At 39.6% G+C, this 16,965-nt stretch overlaps 1 protein-coding gene across 1 annotated transcript in view; it reads right to left on the reverse strand.

Annotated features, from left to right (window-relative positions):
- Window positions 1-16,965, reverse strand: part of RFC1 (replication factor C subunit 1) — a 47,867-nt gene that overhangs the window by 7,881 nt on the left and 23,021 nt on the right. The window contains exons 7-19 of the mRNA XM_063310775.1: window positions 13,932-14,009; window positions 12,249-12,315; window positions 11,850-12,169; window positions 9,295-9,402; window positions 8,977-9,156; window positions 7,723-7,827; window positions 6,243-6,636; window positions 5,169-5,278; window positions 3,791-3,905; window positions 3,462-3,550; window positions 1,789-1,926; window positions 646-741; window positions 245-343 (exon numbers count right to left, since the gene is read on the reverse strand). Of these exons, the coding sequence (XP_063166845.1) occupies window positions 245-343; window positions 646-741; window positions 1,789-1,926; window positions 3,462-3,550; window positions 3,791-3,905; window positions 5,169-5,278; window positions 6,243-6,636; window positions 7,723-7,827; window positions 8,977-9,156; window positions 9,295-9,402; window positions 11,850-12,169; window positions 12,249-12,315; window positions 13,932-14,009 (1,899 nt within the window). The remainder of the gene's footprint in view (window positions 1-244; window positions 344-645; window positions 742-1,788; window positions 1,927-3,461; window positions 3,551-3,790; window positions 3,906-5,168; window positions 5,279-6,242; window positions 6,637-7,722; window positions 7,828-8,976; window positions 9,157-9,294; window positions 9,403-11,849; window positions 12,170-12,248; window positions 12,316-13,931; window positions 14,010-16,965) is intronic.

A 16,965-nucleotide genomic window follows, 5' to 3' on the forward strand; every position in this document is an offset into this window, starting at 1 on the left:
ATTTTGAGATCACAGCAACAGTTCTGATTCTACTACTGTAGAAGTTTTCTGATGTTGCTCCAACTATTCCGAAGTATTCCGGACTCAAAACACCCATGCGTAGAGCTTGGAACACTCCCGGGATCATTACTTTGGGGTATTCCAGGATGGTTGGAACAAGCCATTTCAAACTTGAAGTATTTCTAAAACCTCCAGAACCCATTCCGAAGTAAGTTGCATGGACGTAGCCTTCCATCAAACTTACCAGCTTAATATCTTTTTTGGCTTTATTGGCATCTTCCTTGACACCATCGTAAGTCAAGGATTTGTCTCTTGCACACAACATGCTGAGATTATGCAATACCTTTCAACAAAAAGAAAGTACAAAGGTTCAAGTTTGCTCATAATGCCTGATGAGTAAGAAAATGAAAAAATTGATTAACTATATAACAATTTTCTTATAAACAGATGCTACAGATTAATACTTCCCATTAGTCATCTCATTTTATAAAAATGGATTTTATAAAAACCCTCTTTCAACAACAAAAAAGCTTTCCGTATCAATGGTTCCTGCTTCCAGTTGCCTCAAGTCCCTCCATGCTGCCTATCTAGAAATATAAATGACAGCTCTGTAATCTAACGTATCAGTATTGGCAAGTCACTCACTTGTCTGATATCGTGATTAGCCGCCAAAATGAGTTCATTCATTGCTGGTGGTGGAATCTTTAATCCTTCTTTGAAAGCAATGGACATCATAGCACCCTGCAAGAGCCATTTATTTTGAATGAGCAAATACCCAAAATGTGTGGGTAAATACAGAACTTAAAAGTAGTTTCATCATCTACAGAGCTGAAAAAGGCTACAGCAGACACATACTAGTTCAACAGCAACAAATGTGTTCTTTTTGCGTTAACAGACCTTAATGTATACGAAACTGTCTAAATCTCCTACTGTCTACAGGAGCATACACAGTACAGTGAAAAGTTGCAATATCTGCAAGTACATTTCTGAAAGATTTCTGAAAACAGTGGATGTCTTCAAAAGAGCAGGCTGAAGAAGGAAGACTTGTTCTTTCTGTTCCTGCCCCAACACTGACATTTCATTATTATTATTATTATTTCTTCTTCTTCAGCCTTCTTGATTTGACAACTTCAAATTGCTGTTAAGGGATGTCTGTTTAAATGCTTCACTTCAGATACTGCCTATAGAAAAATAGCATGTCAGGGAACTGACTGTAGTCCAAAAGGCTCAGGCTTTGTTAGCACAAGTGACAAGTTCTACAAGCTGTATTAAAGGATTTATAAACCAAATTTTATATTAACCGTCACAAGATTGTGTGTGTGTGTGTGTGTGTGTATTTACAAGATAAAGTATAACAGCAGAGTAAATACTCTAACTTACTTGCCTTAAGACAAACAATACAAATTAATAAATAAAAATACTTCGAAATTAATATTTATTTTAATAATGGTAGGGCCACCCAAATTTCTATGGAGGAAGTTCTACAAGCGTCGGTCCCCTCCCACAAACCACAGCCCTAGTTCCCTTTCACCAGACAGCAAGGCTTCATATACCTCTACACCAAGGCAGGCTCCTAGAAGTGGAAGTAGTAAAGCTCAGGGACAACTTATCTATCAGCGGCCATTAGCTTTTACTGCTCAGGGAATCACCTGTTCTCCCTAAAAGTAACCTCAGAGAAAGTATGCCCAATACTAGAAGCAGCCAAAAACAGCCTCTGGAAAGCCTTCAATGGGCAATGAATGTTTTAGGCATATATGAACCCTACCATATTAATTATCAAATCTTTACCTTGATCTGCTCCACCCTTGGCCTTGGAAAACGAAGGTCAAAACAATAGTGGACAAGAGAACGGATCTTTGGATGGTTCCGATCGTTACACATACAAATTATTGGAACTTTTGTGTGCTTAATAAGATCAATTAACTCCTGCAAAAAAGACAGGGTATGATGAAATCATTTGTTCAGAACCACTGTACTGATTACTGACCCACACTGAACAAGAGTGTCACCCAGCATTCAGTTATTTAAGGAAGGACTAGCTGACGAACAAATCAAAATGCTCTCACGAAGTAAGTTTCCCAGACATTTTAAACAGATAAATTGAAGCAAGTTTGAGCTTTTCGTTAAGCTCCTTTTAAGTATCGGTCAAGCCAAATGTCTATACAGAGAAAACAGAGATCTGTAGTTACTAAGAGATTAATGACCATCACTTCCAGTAGTTGCTCATAGCAGGGACTGCTCTGTTGTGAGCGTGAGCGCTGTATGTAAATGCTTTCCTCTGAAATCTGGGAGGTAGCCACTACAACATTTTTCAAATGCCTCTTGAAAGTCACCTCTTCATATGGGCTTTTCTGGAATGAATGTTGAAAGTCTCCCCCACCCACCCCCTTGTTAATGAATAAGCCTTACTGAATGTTCTTTATATTGCTAAAAGTATTACTTACTTTATTTATTTATTTTCTATCCCGCCTTTATAATTTTTATAAATAACTCAAGGCGGCGAACATACCTAATACTCCTTCCTCCTCCTATTTTCCCCACAACAGCAACCCTGTGAGGTGAGTTGGGCTGAGAGAGAGGGACTGGCCCAAGGTCACCCGGCCGGCTTTCATGCCTAAGGCGGGACTAGAACTCACAGTCTCCTGGCTTCTAGCCCAGCACCTTAACCACTAGACCAAACTGGCTCTCACTAGACCAACTGGCTCAGAGAGGCAGTTGGGTCTAGTGGTTAAGGTAACTGGCTAGAAACCAGAAGACCGCGAGTTCTAGCCCCACCTTAGGCTTGAAAGCCGGCTGGGTGACCTTGGGCCAGTTGCTGTCTCTCAGCCCAACTTACCTCACAGGGTTGTTGTTGTGGGGAAAATAGGAGGAGGGGGGAGTATTAGGTTTGTTGGCCGCCTTGAGTTATTTATAAAAATAATAAAGGTGGGATAGGATAGGAAAGGAGGGAGGGAGGGAGGTTCTATTTTTATTGTAAGCTGCTGCAAGATGCCTCAGCACAGGAAGCAGTATACAAATACATTTGTTCTACTGATTTCCATGAATCAATTCTTAGTTTGGCTCCTGTGGAATCCAATCCTGAGGGCATCTGTATGACATGCTAAAAGCACATTAGCACCAGCCAGAGAAAAGGCAACTCATGCTAGCCTGACCCCTCTCGTGGCTCACTAGTCATGTGAACCAAGTGCATCTATCAGCTCAGAAGCCACGTAGGCAATAGTTAAGACCAATTCTGTGACAATAACGTATTATTCCATATTTTATTCCTTTACGTTTTGCCTGAATTTGAATGGTCCCTTTTTTTACCTGCCAGGTTTATCTGATTTAAGTCTATTAGATCTTAACGATCCTTTAAGCTCATTAAGCTCTGGCCCAAGAGTCATTCAAAATTCCTTCCTCTCCCCAATACAAAAGAGCCCAAAAGCATTCCTTTACAGTCCAAGGAAGGATTTGTTTGTTACCTGTATTCCACCTCTGTCTTCATTGCCAGCCATTCCATCAACCTCATCCATTATGAGGACATGTTTTGTACTGACGGAAGTTGATGCCCCTAAGGATGGAGGAGGAAAACAAAGAAATTGCACTGAAATCTGATTGCCGATGCTCTAGAACTGCTACTGCTTTTTAACAATGAATTAAAATATACAGAGGCGAACCAGCAATTCCGATGAGGAGGCATTGTTTATGGCCTTATGCACATGCTGCCATTTAACCATGACGGGGGACCACCAAATCCATTTAGATTTTCCAACTAACAAAAAGCAAAACCTACAATGATAAGTGAAGATACCTGAGCAGAATCCTTTTATGCTGGTATTATTCAGAGATTCCGCAACCACCTCCTTCAGGCTGTTCTTACTGCGAGTGTCGCTAGCGTTTAACTCCACATAACTCAAACCCAGTTCCTAATTTCAGTAAACAATAAAGACAACAGCATTGGGAGATGACACTAACAGCATCTTGCACACAGACTCATTTTACAGGCAGACACAGTCCTATCCATCACTTGGCACATCATTTGCTTCAGATTAGCCATGGAGAACTAGGCAATGCTCTTTAGGAAGCCAGATTTGGCCTTGGATCCTCCTCAGATCAGATCATTCTCCTTTGCCCAAAGCAGTCATTTTTATTAGTGTAAAACATTTACACTAAGCCACCAATATAATTGTGTCAGTGGAGAGAAAGAAAGCTAGCCTGAAACACTTGGGGTTTTCATCTTGGCTTCATGATCACAACAAATAAGTCTGATATGATGCTGAATTCTAAAATAATCTTGTAATTTCAGTTAAGCTTTATAAGGCAACTTGGAAATCCCCCTGGAACTGAACAGGAGAGGTAAACCAAGAAATCAGGTAGACAACGGCTTAATGGTTGAACAGCAATGGTGCAAATTCAGGCAGAGACATTACACATGCCAGCTGGGGTGGAATTTTCATTTTGTTTTTCCCCAGTTTTTCTTTCCAACTATTCAACCTACTTTAGGGCATCCATTAAAAGTTTTGTGTGTTTCATGCATTAAAGTGGCATCAAACAAAAGAGCTGATTCTCAGTTTTTGCTATAAGATGGCAGACTGGAAGTCCTGCAAGCAGCTAAGGAGAGAGAAGAACAAGTCAACACAGAGTAAGAATGCCATCTTGCCTATTTAACATAAGAACATTAGAACACAGGCAGTGCCTTGTTGGACTGGACTCCTGGCCCATCTAGTCTAGCAGTCTGTTCTCAAAGTGGCCAACCAATGGCACAAGGAAGCCCACTGGCCTCCCAGCAGATAGCCTTCAGAGGCAGTTCCACTGCTATCAATAGCCATTGGTCCCCATGACGTGGTCCAACCCATTTTTTGAAGCCAGCCAAGTTGGGAGCCAGCACACATTTCATGGTAGTGAATTTCGAAGTTTAATTACATGCTGTGTAACTTTGATCCTGTCCAGCTTTTGCCTCCTATCAAATAAGGACACTTTCAGAATCCTCATTAGCTGGTAAGTTTCACATAGCAAGCATGATGGGTCACCTAGCTGATGGATTAAAATGGGAAAGCTCTTACAAAGCCTAGCATATTTCCAAGACAGCCAACATTTCTACAACCGTTCAGTCTCCAAAAATCCTTAACACAGATCAGATTTCCCCCCTCTTCTACCTGCAAGCCCACATTTGTGAAAACACAACTCACCTGACAAACTAATGATGCAGTTGTGGTTTTACCTACTCCTGGGGGCCCAGAAAGCAAAGCCGCTTTGGGACTAGCGCCATCATATTTGTTTCCAAACTTACTGGATTTGACTGTGGACAAAATGGAGGGAAGCTTTATTCAGCTATGTGACGTAACGACACGCAAAAACTAGTGTCTTTATTCAATAAAATAAAACAACTCCAAGTTCCATAGGCTAAAGAACAACTTTCAAAGCTTCAGGAACATGCCATTCAATGCTCTCTTAAGATGTATCAGCTTGATAAATACAGCCAAGAAGCTTGGCAGTTGTGACCAAATATCCAGTTAAGAGAAGTTCATAGTTGTGAAGGGAGTTCCTTCTCCGCATTTCTTTTACAAGTTGCCACCAGGCCAAAAATGATTAATGGGGTGTGCATGGATATGTGGGCTTGTCGTTTTAAGGACTTTTGTGCAAACCTGGAATGAGTGATTCAAATGTTTGAGGTATCTTCTACTGGTGCTATTTTAACCATGGGATTAAACATTAATATCTGAGTGTGTGTGTATACATATATACACACACATATACATATACATATATATATGCATATGCATATGCATATGCATATACATACATACATACATATATTGTTTCCTAATACTAATCTATAGTCTATACTCTTTTGAAATCATGCCATTTTAGGGTCTGCTTTGTTGAATGCCTCCCATTTAAAAAGTCTGCATATACAAAACCAGCATCTTAGAGATAAAATTACCCATACTAATTTCGAGGATTTCTTATTTTACTTGGGGAAGTATTCAATCTTATTTTATATTTTCCAGATTGGGATGCAGCTTCACAGACAATCCTGAAGCCTAATTTATTTTCTTATAATACAGTGTTTGAAGAAAAAAGGATTTAAATGAATTTACAGCTGAACGTCAATTGGTAATCCAGTTTATAAGTTGCTTTCCCCATCTAACAACTCATAAATCTTGGGAAGGATGGCCCAGGTAGTCTAGAGTGTCCTATCTCTGTTGCAGGAAATAAAGATACTCTAAAAAGGAGGTCAAGAACCAGAAAAATACAATTACCCTGTTTGTCTTCTAAAGAAGTCTTGTGCCAGTTTTTAAGCCAACGTAACAGTGTATTAGCGCAGCTGTGGTCGCCTTGTTGTCCAATGATACTTTTGAGAGACGTGGGCTTGTATTTGTCCACCCACAGTAATACCTCCCCTCCGCTTTTCTTTGCTTCATGAACTGAGCTCTTTTCATCCTTTGGAACTTGCTTTTTCTCCAGGAGTTTCTGGTCAAAGTCCAGTCCTCTCCTTACTGCCCCGGCTTCCTGTTTCATGGATTTAAAGGAGTCTGCATCTCCTGGAAGGAAGTTTTTCTTTCGAGAGTTCGTCTCTGACTTTGCTGGGCTCGGTTTCCTTTTTTCGGCTTTAGTCTCTGGAGTTCTTTCATGTTTCGACTTTGTTTTCTTTGCCTTCAAACAGAAAAGGAACAAACAGGCTGGCCTGAGAATGAAGGTGACTCCTTGCAAAGTGACGTGATGGGCAAAAAATAAGTCAGAAACCATGGAGTACAACAGCTGGATTCACACAGGATATTAAGCCAAAAGCAAACATGCCATATCGCTGTTCAGCATGAACCCAGTCATTGTGATTCTTAGGCATCCTAGAATTCTTTGGAAACTTCTTAGGAAGTTCATTCAATGAGATCAGTCATGCCAAGCCAAGAGAATTCTTCCTCCCATGTCCTCTACAAGCACCAGATTTATTCTGGTTCACAATTACTTAATTTATAGAGGGAAGCAAGGAGGACAAGCATCTATTCTCTAAACACAAGAGAGGCTATAGCAGAATTTCCTTATGGGAAATTTACATTTTAAACACTTGTTTAGCTTATTTAGAGCACACATTCTTTGATTCCAACCTTCTCTTCTCTCAGATTTCAACCAGAACAAATTCAATTCTAAAATGGTTCATTCTTTCCCATGCTCCCCACCCAGATCTCAATCAAACGTCAAACCATGACTTAGAAAGAAAGGAACAAGTCTTTAGCCCATGAACCATCTCCTCCCCTTTTATTTGATTTATACCTTACCCTTCTGCCCTGGCAAGCATGTAAGTGAACTTCAGTACCTCCACCATGTCTGGATTTAATTTCACCATGTGATCTTTCATTCAACCCATGAACAAACTGAGGTACTATTCAAAAAACCAACTACATGAAATTGGATGGTAAAGAGCAATACAGCCGAGTGTTATTCAAACCCCAAATAACACCACCCTCCACACTCCACTCCCCCATCCCCACAGTTGAATGCAGACAATGAGGAACATGGGGAACAAGATGGAGCTTTTGGGATGCTACAAGTCAACAGCCCAGGTGTCAAACAATCCTGTGGCACCACTGACAGGTACAATGAGCGTGCCCACACAAGGTCCAAAGCACCTTTCTTGCTTCCAATCCAAAAGTCTTCATATCCCTACTTTCCATGGCTGCTCATAAGCAAATTCCCTCTAGAATTTACTCTTCCCATCTCCTCCAGAAATCAATGTGTACCAACCTCTGCTTCAGCCGCTACCTCATACTTGGACCTCTTGCCCGGTGTATTTCGTATCAGGTCAAATAACCCATCTTCATCAATAATTTTTGTCCCTAAAGCCGATGCCTGTAACAAAAATTCAGATCAATGCTAATTCACCTTTACCCAGCGTTTATGTGGCAAACATTCGGAAAGACAAATACAAAGGAGGGACATCTCCCAGTTATTACAAGTAAGATGTATCTGAAACCAAACAGTTTTCTACTGAACATTTCCTCACCTCATCTCCAATCAGGAGCCTCCAGTTCAAAGAGAGGAGGACAGAACTGGCTTAACAGAAAACAAGGGGCAGTGCCAGGTCTGTGGGGGACAGGAAGCACCTTTGGGTAAAATACCTTTCAGAGATCCACCCGCCCCCCCAACAGCTGCACTGCTTTCTCTCCTTCCATATGGCCCCGTGTGCCCTCCTCACCTTCTGCCCCACTTAGAAGAAAGTGCCTTTTTTCCTTTGTCCCTGCAACCCACTGTTTGTGGAGCCCCTGTTCAAATGGATACACGCCACCCAAGCTAATGCCCATCTGTGCAGCTACTCCCAAAAGACAGCACCAAAAGAAGGCTGGTGCACTGAGCCTGGGAAAGAGTTTAAATTTGTAATTCCAAACTCACCCGTTAAGGGCCCATTAACTCAGTGAGACTTGCTTCCCAGACAATACCCTCGTAATTTCCTCAATATGCTTGGCTTTGTAGAGCCATCCCCTCTGCTTCTGACTTAGGCTGTCATGCTTTGATTCCAAGTTTCTCATAGTGCCCTCAGAAAAAAAGACGGCAGGCCAATGTTTCCCACCCTCAACCGCTTTAAAATGCATGGAGTTCAGCTCCCAGAATTTCACACATCTTCAAGCTGCCGAGGTTGGGAAACACCATTCTAGGAGCAAATCCTATGACTGCCGCAACGTAGGCCTTTTGTCATACCCAGTGGACATCGACAATGTTTAATGTTCCCAACCCCTGCTTTCAGCCAATCCCTATTAGCAAAGCCACCAGGATAAGCCTGTAATCCAAAGGCCTCTGGAGGTTCCCACTGCAATTTAACCGCTCTACCAAAAAGGGAATTTTAAAAAGTGTTGAGGATTATTATTACCTGGAAAATGTTGGATGGGAAGAGAAGAGACTGTTCAGGCAGGTGGAGATATGGGTCAGAGGCCACTAACTAGGATTAAGGAAGGAGGTTCTATGATCAAAACATACAGGACCCTGATATCTGGAATATTTTACCTTTTCACACTTAGACATGCCACAGTCCCGACCTTTAACAAGGTAGTTTGTTTTCTTGCTGATGTTTCCAGTAACTTTCCCCCCGTAGCGCTCAATCAGAGACTTGGCCTCATTGCGTTCAATAGATTCCAAGATTCCTGTAATCACAAACGTCATACCTTCCAAGCAATTCTCCCCACCCTAAAAATCAAAAAGGGATGAAACGAAGTATTAAGTTCATGGTGCCAGATGCAAAGCCTAGAGACACATGTCTGAGAACATTAATCAATCCTCACAGAAAGAGAGCGCTACCATCCTGATTCAAATTTTCAGACTTACTTGAGGTATTTCTTTAGAGCCCAGTGCCTTTGGACCTTCTCGATTGAGGAAGTTTCTATAAGCCATGTAATTTGTTCGCTTCTTTTCAGAGTCCTCAGGACTTACAGACTTCAAAAGAAAAAAAAAAATCCATTGGAGATTCTGATTCTGCCTGGATCAATCTTGGCAAAGGAGGATGTATTAATAAAGAAACAAACCCAACTACATGGACTCTGACAGTCGGGGAAGAAAGTACCCTTTTAACTTCTACATTCAACACTTTTTTTTCCTGAAGCATTTACACAAAAGAGATTCTATGTGCTTTCATCTGCAGTAGAGTTACTGAACCACATTTGAGCATTTGCTGTATCTACATGGACTCTTTTGTCAATGATTATGCATTTATCCGTATTGATCTAATGTGTCTTCCCCGTGCACTACACCATCCTCTCATTTTTATGACTCCCGCCTGCCAACACATCCCAGTCTTCCTTCAATGCATTTATTTCTATTGACTTTGCCAGCAAAATAGTAGCATGGCCCAACAACTAGCCTGCTCGTGGATTATCTTACTGTGGTAATTGTTTAGAGACAGAGTAAAATATTCTAAATTGCTATGAGTCAATTCATTTAAACCAGTGGTTAAAAAAAAGCTTAATAAATAAATGATGTTGGTGTTGCACATAGTGCTTCTATCTTTGTTCAATAAAGCAATTTTATTATTTTGAAATGTAAAACATTTGCTCCCTTTCTTACCTTTGATACTTTCATGCTCCCAGATGAGGGGATAAAATATAGGAGGCTTAATTCACACATATTAGTGTATTTTTTCTTTTACTTTCACTGGGGAGTTTTATTTAAGCACAGATTTGGATCCACAATCTAGCCAAAATGCACAAAAGGATCAAAATTTTGCCCCAGTTCTAAGCCATTTCATACTAGAGGTGAAACTGACTAGCATTTCCTGCACTCCTGCCCATATGGCTTCTTATTCAGACCATGGTATTAAGGGAAAGGAACACGGTGAGTGGTATTCTACCAGATCACCAAGAAGCTGAAAAAGTACAAGCCATGGCATTATCGCAATCCTAAAATGCAAGCAGAGGAACAAAGCCTCAGCCCCCCTTCATGGCCTAGGGCAGTGTTTTTTAAACTTTTTGCTCTCAGGACCCCTTCCACTTTTAAAAATTATAAGGACCTCCAAAAAACTTGTTTGTATGGGTTATGTTTATTGAAATTTACCATATTAATATTCATGGAATATTTATTAAACCCATTAGATATTAACACAAATAAAATATTTTTCATGAAAAAACATATTTTTTAACAAATAAAAACAGTAATGGGAAGAATGATATTGTTTTAAATTTTTGCAAATATCTTCAGTATCTGGCAACTCATTTTGATTTCGCGGATCCCTGAGAGGGTCTTGGAGGACCTCTGTAGGGGCCCTCAGACCACACTTTAAGAAATGCTGATCGAGGGTATAAACCTACGACTTCCACCAGCAGTCATCTGCACTGCGTTGCAAGGAAATTTCTCAGGCTCAGTCCTCGCTAATTGAAAAGATAGCTCCACCACCCCTTTTAAATATCAACTTGTACATGGCAGAAACATCCTGGACTGCATCACTTTGGGAAAGCAACTTCCAGGTTTTCCATGGAAAGTCATTCAACAAAGAATGCAGGGAAAGAGGATACTGTAGAAAAAGCCTAACAACAAGGAGGCCAGTTTTCTGTAATAAACAAATTCTCCAGCTTTAGTGAATGAGTCATCATCCCTGACCCTGCTGAGTCCTCAGGTGAAGCCGCCAGAGAAACATGGAACTTTTCATATCCAGCACATCATAATACTATGCTAGATACATCAATATTTTAAAACACACAGGAAGCCTCCTCAGACCAATATTTAAGTAGGTGTCTTTTCCCCCCCAAGAGCCACATGTCTGTTATTTTCCTTACAAATCTTTATTTATTCAGTTGGCCTCAGAGGGCTGCAAGGAATGCAGCTGGGCAGCCCAGGGATACTGCAGGTGTAGGAAGAGAAGGGATTTTAAAAAAAAAACAGAACAGATCCATTAAGCCTTCCAAATAATTCCAAATTATTTAAGGTTTAGAGAATTCTTTCTTTCGTTTAAATTCTACCATCAAAATTTTTGCAGGCTCCCTCCTGGTGGGTTCTGGAGAGTGCACAAATGGGAATGATGGGAAGATTTTATGCAGCCCACCAAGGGCCCACACCCTTGGTGTAAGGCACAGCTCTGCAGGCTTTAAGCAGAAGTCTTTCCTTCCCCAACCTAGACATGACAATTCTAGGGGACCTTCTGCATGAAAAACATGTGCTTTTAGCAGTGAAGTAGAGGCAGTTTCCTAATTTTCCTAATTTCTGTGTAATATACTGTATAACCTAGGACATGAATAAAAGCTACGTGTAGTGCTTATACTTCACTGTATTATCTTTCTCTGCTGATAAAACAAAACTTAAACCTATTCCTCAGTATCTTTCAGCTCCAAAGACATTCACAATTAATGATATCTTGACCAATATCTTTTCTCAAGGATGCTCCTCAAACCTACCTTGGGTTGTTCGGGAGAAACTTTCTCCTTTGCAGGCGTCTTGGCTTTGGGTGAAATTATTTTTCCTGGTGGAGTTACAGTTCCTTTCTTGAAGTTCTCTCCTTTTGTGGTCCCATCTTCAGTTTTAATAGCCTCTGCTTTTTGCTTGAGTGGAGCTAACCTGGAGGGAGCCTTTGATGACACCCTTTGACTCCCCAAATCCATCTCCTCCTTGGTAGCAGAAGATTCTGGGTGAAGTTTCAACACTCTTACACTTTCTGAGTGAATCTGATTCTTTGCAGAATAAGGCTGTGACTCAAGAGCTGAAATGGCAGGTTTCACTATGGAGAGAATGGCAGTTTTAAGTATAAATAAAGGTGACACTGAACCTAACAAAGTCTTTTTTAAAAAAGCAATTACCTTTGTGAGCCTGTTTATTTTTTTCTGTTTCCCCTGATTTTGACTGTTGACATTCTTCTCTTCGAGGCTAAAATAATGAACAGACATTCTGTTTTAATTTTGTTTTGGTATCATTGTGATGAAGTTATTAGTGGCTGCTATTTCAGAAAATCTCTACAACAAAGCCAGCAGAATGATACTTTTTCCCAAACCATCAAAGCAAGACATTCAACATTCAATTTGTCACCTTTGTTTCCCTTATACTAAGCAAATGCTAATCGGTAGCAAGTACCAGGATTCGATCCAGACCCCTGGGGAACAAGCAGATACCAAACATCTTCATTCATCAGACCAGATGGGAAGAGGCATGCAAGGGGAAGATGAAAATAGCCTGAAGTTTCATCTTCACTCATCTGTCTCCCCCCACCACCACCACCAACCAAAAGACAGGTCTAGAAGCTATTGAAAAAACGGTGAACATAAAGATAGGAGAACTAGATTTATAACAGTGAACAAGTTGCCTACACTTTTAAGTTATCAAAACATAAAAACTAGACTGAATCTTAAGAGTTCACTTTTTCATAATGGTGAATGTCCATCCTCACAGATGAAAACCAGACTGTTTTTCCCAGTATACCAAGATTAGATAGCCATTCTCTGAGATCAAGATGCAAAAAATCAATCCCTGTTTTCAGTATAGAGATTTTTAGTAATGAGAAAGATACAGGCACACAAACAGAACCGGTGGGTGGCCTATTCCAAAAAGGAGATGTGCAAATAGTGAACCAAGAAATTGACTTGGATAATTTTTTTTATTAGATATACAAAAGAGCTCTGTTAAGGTTTTGAAGAAGTTTAATAGAAGCGACAAGCAAAAGGATAAACTTTACTTATTGGATATACAGAAGAAATCTGCTAAAGTTCTGAAAGATTTTTGGCTCGAAGCACAGATGAACAGAAAACTAGCTCTGGGACTCCTTTTGAAGGGGCTGAAAAATATTTTTAAAAACTCAAGGAAGGAATACAAGGTTGGCTTATTCGATCAGGGTTAAAGGAGAAAAATAGTTAAATCTGGTTGCCCTGACTGGACTTTTGTTGACAAAGAACAACTTACGAAGCATTTCGATTTTGGTTTTTTTATTCAATAGATGAGATGTGGAGTGAAGAGAGATTATGTTGCATTTAGAGACAGTGATAAGCTGTTAAGATTGTCTTTACTTGCTGGGATGAAGGGGGAAGTTACTGCTTTCTTTTTTCTTTTTCTTTCTTTTCCCACTTTTCCCCTTTCTTTTGTATTTTTCTGTTTGTATTTTTTGTAGCCTGTATTGGCTTTATTTTTTTTTCATTTACAATTCTTAATAAAATTATTTGAAAAGAAAAAGAAAGTAACCAAAACTCAATCTGTACCCTGTGGCAAGTTGTGTTAATGACTTTCTATGAGGAATATACAGTATAGTGAAATGAAATGAAATGAAATTCTAGGGATCAAACTACAGATGATTCTGATACTGCAGTCTATTTCAGTGCTAAGTTAAAAAAAAAATAATTAAAAAATAAAAAAAAAGAATGTTAAATAGATAAACAACAATAACCACAACTAAAGAAACAGAGGTGTCTTCCTCTGGCATTTTGACCGTTCTGCACAAATTGACCCAATGTCACACATCAGTTATATTATACACAAAGCAATTACTTCTCATTTACCTTTTTCTTTTTGGGTGTTTCATCCAACATAGCCAAAGTTTGTGCAAATCGTTCATCTTCATGCAATTGTCTCTCCCACTGCAAAGAGTGCAAAATATTACTTATTACAAGACATCTTGCCTGTTTCAACCAGCTGCTGGTCTGGCAGGAGAAAAAGAAGGGTATTTCTGTCTGCCCATCATCTTACTGTGATTAGACACAAGGAATACTGGGAAATCTCAGCACACCTCATAGAATTCTGGGAAACGTAAATTACCAGGACATTTTCTCTGTCTTTAGTAGTGAGGGCTTGTAAGTGGGTAGTCAGATAGAACAAGGAGACTCGTTGGGAAGATGTTTGGGAGAAGAATTGGGCTCCGTTTCTCCTGGATCCAATTTAACTTGAGAAAGCTATTTTCCTTCATTTTTATAGACACTGGATGGGGGAAGATACCCCATCGTATTTGGAGTCAATCAAGGGAGATTTCAATTTAGTGATGAACATACCAACTGATCACTAAACCCAACTATTTAATTTACACTACTTTGCAACCAATAATATTAAGCTATTCAGGCAATATTTACAAAAAAGATAAATAGCAGGTTCATAGGTTTTATATATTTTCAAATCAGAAACTTTCCAAAATTAATGATCAGACAGAATCTCTACAGCTATTCCTACTTTAAGCCAACATTCTCTCAATTTACAAGGATAGCTATCTACAGTATATAACACCTTGAGAAAGTAAATAAACAGACAAGGCTTGGCAATCTTTTTCATCCTACAGGCTGTACTTTGCCAGTGTGTTTTGCTTGGTAGGCATGAGGTGTGGTAAATAATGTCACTGGTTTTGGATATTTTATTTTATTTTGCATTTTGAGAGAAGATACCCATTTTGCTCCCTAAAACCATGAAAATAGGGAAAATCAGTCCAATTTCTGGGAAGAGGGGAAGAAAAAACTTCTTAAGGCATCCATTTCAACCTTTCAATTCTCCCTGAAGCTTAAAACATTTGTGGGGGAAAAAATAACTTGTGACCACTTTGCAGAAATGCCCTGGGCTGCAAATATACCCCTTACACAGGGTATGGGACTGCAGGCCACATACCCTTATAAAAATGAATCAACTAACAAAATTCCAAAAAGCATTTATTCCCTGGTGCAAATATATGACCAGATCTCATTTTCAGTGATTCAGCTGAACACAATGAGAAAAATGAGTTAATTTTTTTCCTTCATTTTGCCTCTTAGCACAATACAAGCATCCTGTTATTATCCATTATTTTTTGTTTTGTTTGTTTTTTGAGGAAAGCTAACCTGGTTTTGCCAAGTGGCACTGGGAACATTACCCAAATCTAATCTTTGGGCAAGAATAACATCAAAACTTGCCTCCATGCACAATTCAGATATATAACATTATTAGCAAGAATCCCACAGGCTCTACTTTAATATGATCATAAACCGCAGGCGGTTATTCAGCTCAACAGAGAGCATTAATCTTTTTTTTAATATGAAACTGAAGCCAGACAAACAGTAACTGTGGAAATCAGACAAAGAAATGAAATATGCCCATATGCCCCTTTTTCTTTCTCTCTCCCTCTCTCTCTCTCTCACACACACATAAACACACACTTAATCTTTCTAAATGATCAGTTTGACAATTCTGCCAGTATCTCAATGTCTGAAATGCACATAGAATATTTCTTCTCCTTGTGTACAGTGGTGTTTCTACCACACACCTATGAAAAATTGAAGCTGTACTGCAGCAACCTTCTTCCCCAGTACATAACTGGATTAAAAAGAGTAACAATTTGAAAATAAAATTACACATTATAACAACATAAAACTGGGAGACATACTCAAAAAAAAATAAAACCAATTCATCCTCAGGAGATAATTACCATCTCTAACCCAGAACTGGCTCATATCAACCTCCAGTAGAAGTTTCATATATTACAAACTCTTACTTCAATGCATTTGCAGTTAATATAGGATATTTATATCAAAGCCCAAGATTACTCCAAAGGAGTTAAATTCACAAGCAGGATCCAACCATCCTGATGGCACACTGATTCAAATTTCAAAACTACACCACCTCAGATACAGTATCTTCTGGAAGTGATGGCAATTTTTCCAAAGCCCTCATGGTTTAAATATTCTACGATCCACCCGTGCTGTTCATAGGCTCAGTTAAAGACTTTCTGATCCTTCGCCTATTCTCTCCTGCATACTGCATCAAAAGAACATGATTCCAGAGTCAAGCAAAACTATGTAAGAGTTAGAACAAACTCAAGAACACAGAATTTACAAAAGCATTTTTCACAGGTTCCTGTTAATATTTTCTTTACCAGCAACTACTGTTCTATGAGTGCTATTCCCAGATTAACTTAAGAGATCAGTTTAAACTTTAGTTTACACCCCAGCAGTGATATTTCAGTTCTGAACAAACAATTAGAAGGATTTAAAACACCTCAAGGAATTTGGTAAAACAAGAAGTTATAAAATTAATCTGAATGTATCATGATTACTGGAGTTTAATTTACAAAATTTATTCCACTGAAATAGCAAGAAAGCATGTTCTTCCTCAGAGAAGAAATATCAGTAAATTACTATGGGATCTGGAGAAGCTGAAGAATTTAGCAACAATTAATTATAATGAGTTACGCTGAGGAACTCAGGGAGAAATTACACAGTGGAGGCAGTTAAGCATTTCTTACATGAAATGAATTTACTGATAAAAATAAATGTGGTACTATGTGGCATATGGATCATAGTGGCCTGGCCTGGCTGCGTTCTGCTGGCATGTGCCAGCCACTGGAGTAAGTAAAAGGAGAAAAAAGGGTTCTATTCTGGTCCTGAAGGGCAACTGCGCTGTCACAAGGCCTGATGAGCTGACCTGGCTGCTAGCCAGGGCTGGTATGATGAGATGTCAAGACAGCAGTCCCATCCATCCAGCCTGACATGTAGGCGTTGGGGACAAGAACCCTGGGGGACACCCAGCTCCTCAGTTGCTGGGGGACATGCTCTGAATCTAACCTAGAAATTGGAGAGGGGA

The sequence above is a fragment of the Candoia aspera genome, chromosome 8, assembly GCF_035149785.1.
Source record: "Candoia aspera isolate rCanAsp1 chromosome 8, rCanAsp1.hap2, whole genome shotgun sequence".
Classification (NCBI taxonomy): Eukaryota; Metazoa; Chordata; class Lepidosauria; order Squamata; family Boidae; genus Candoia; species Candoia aspera.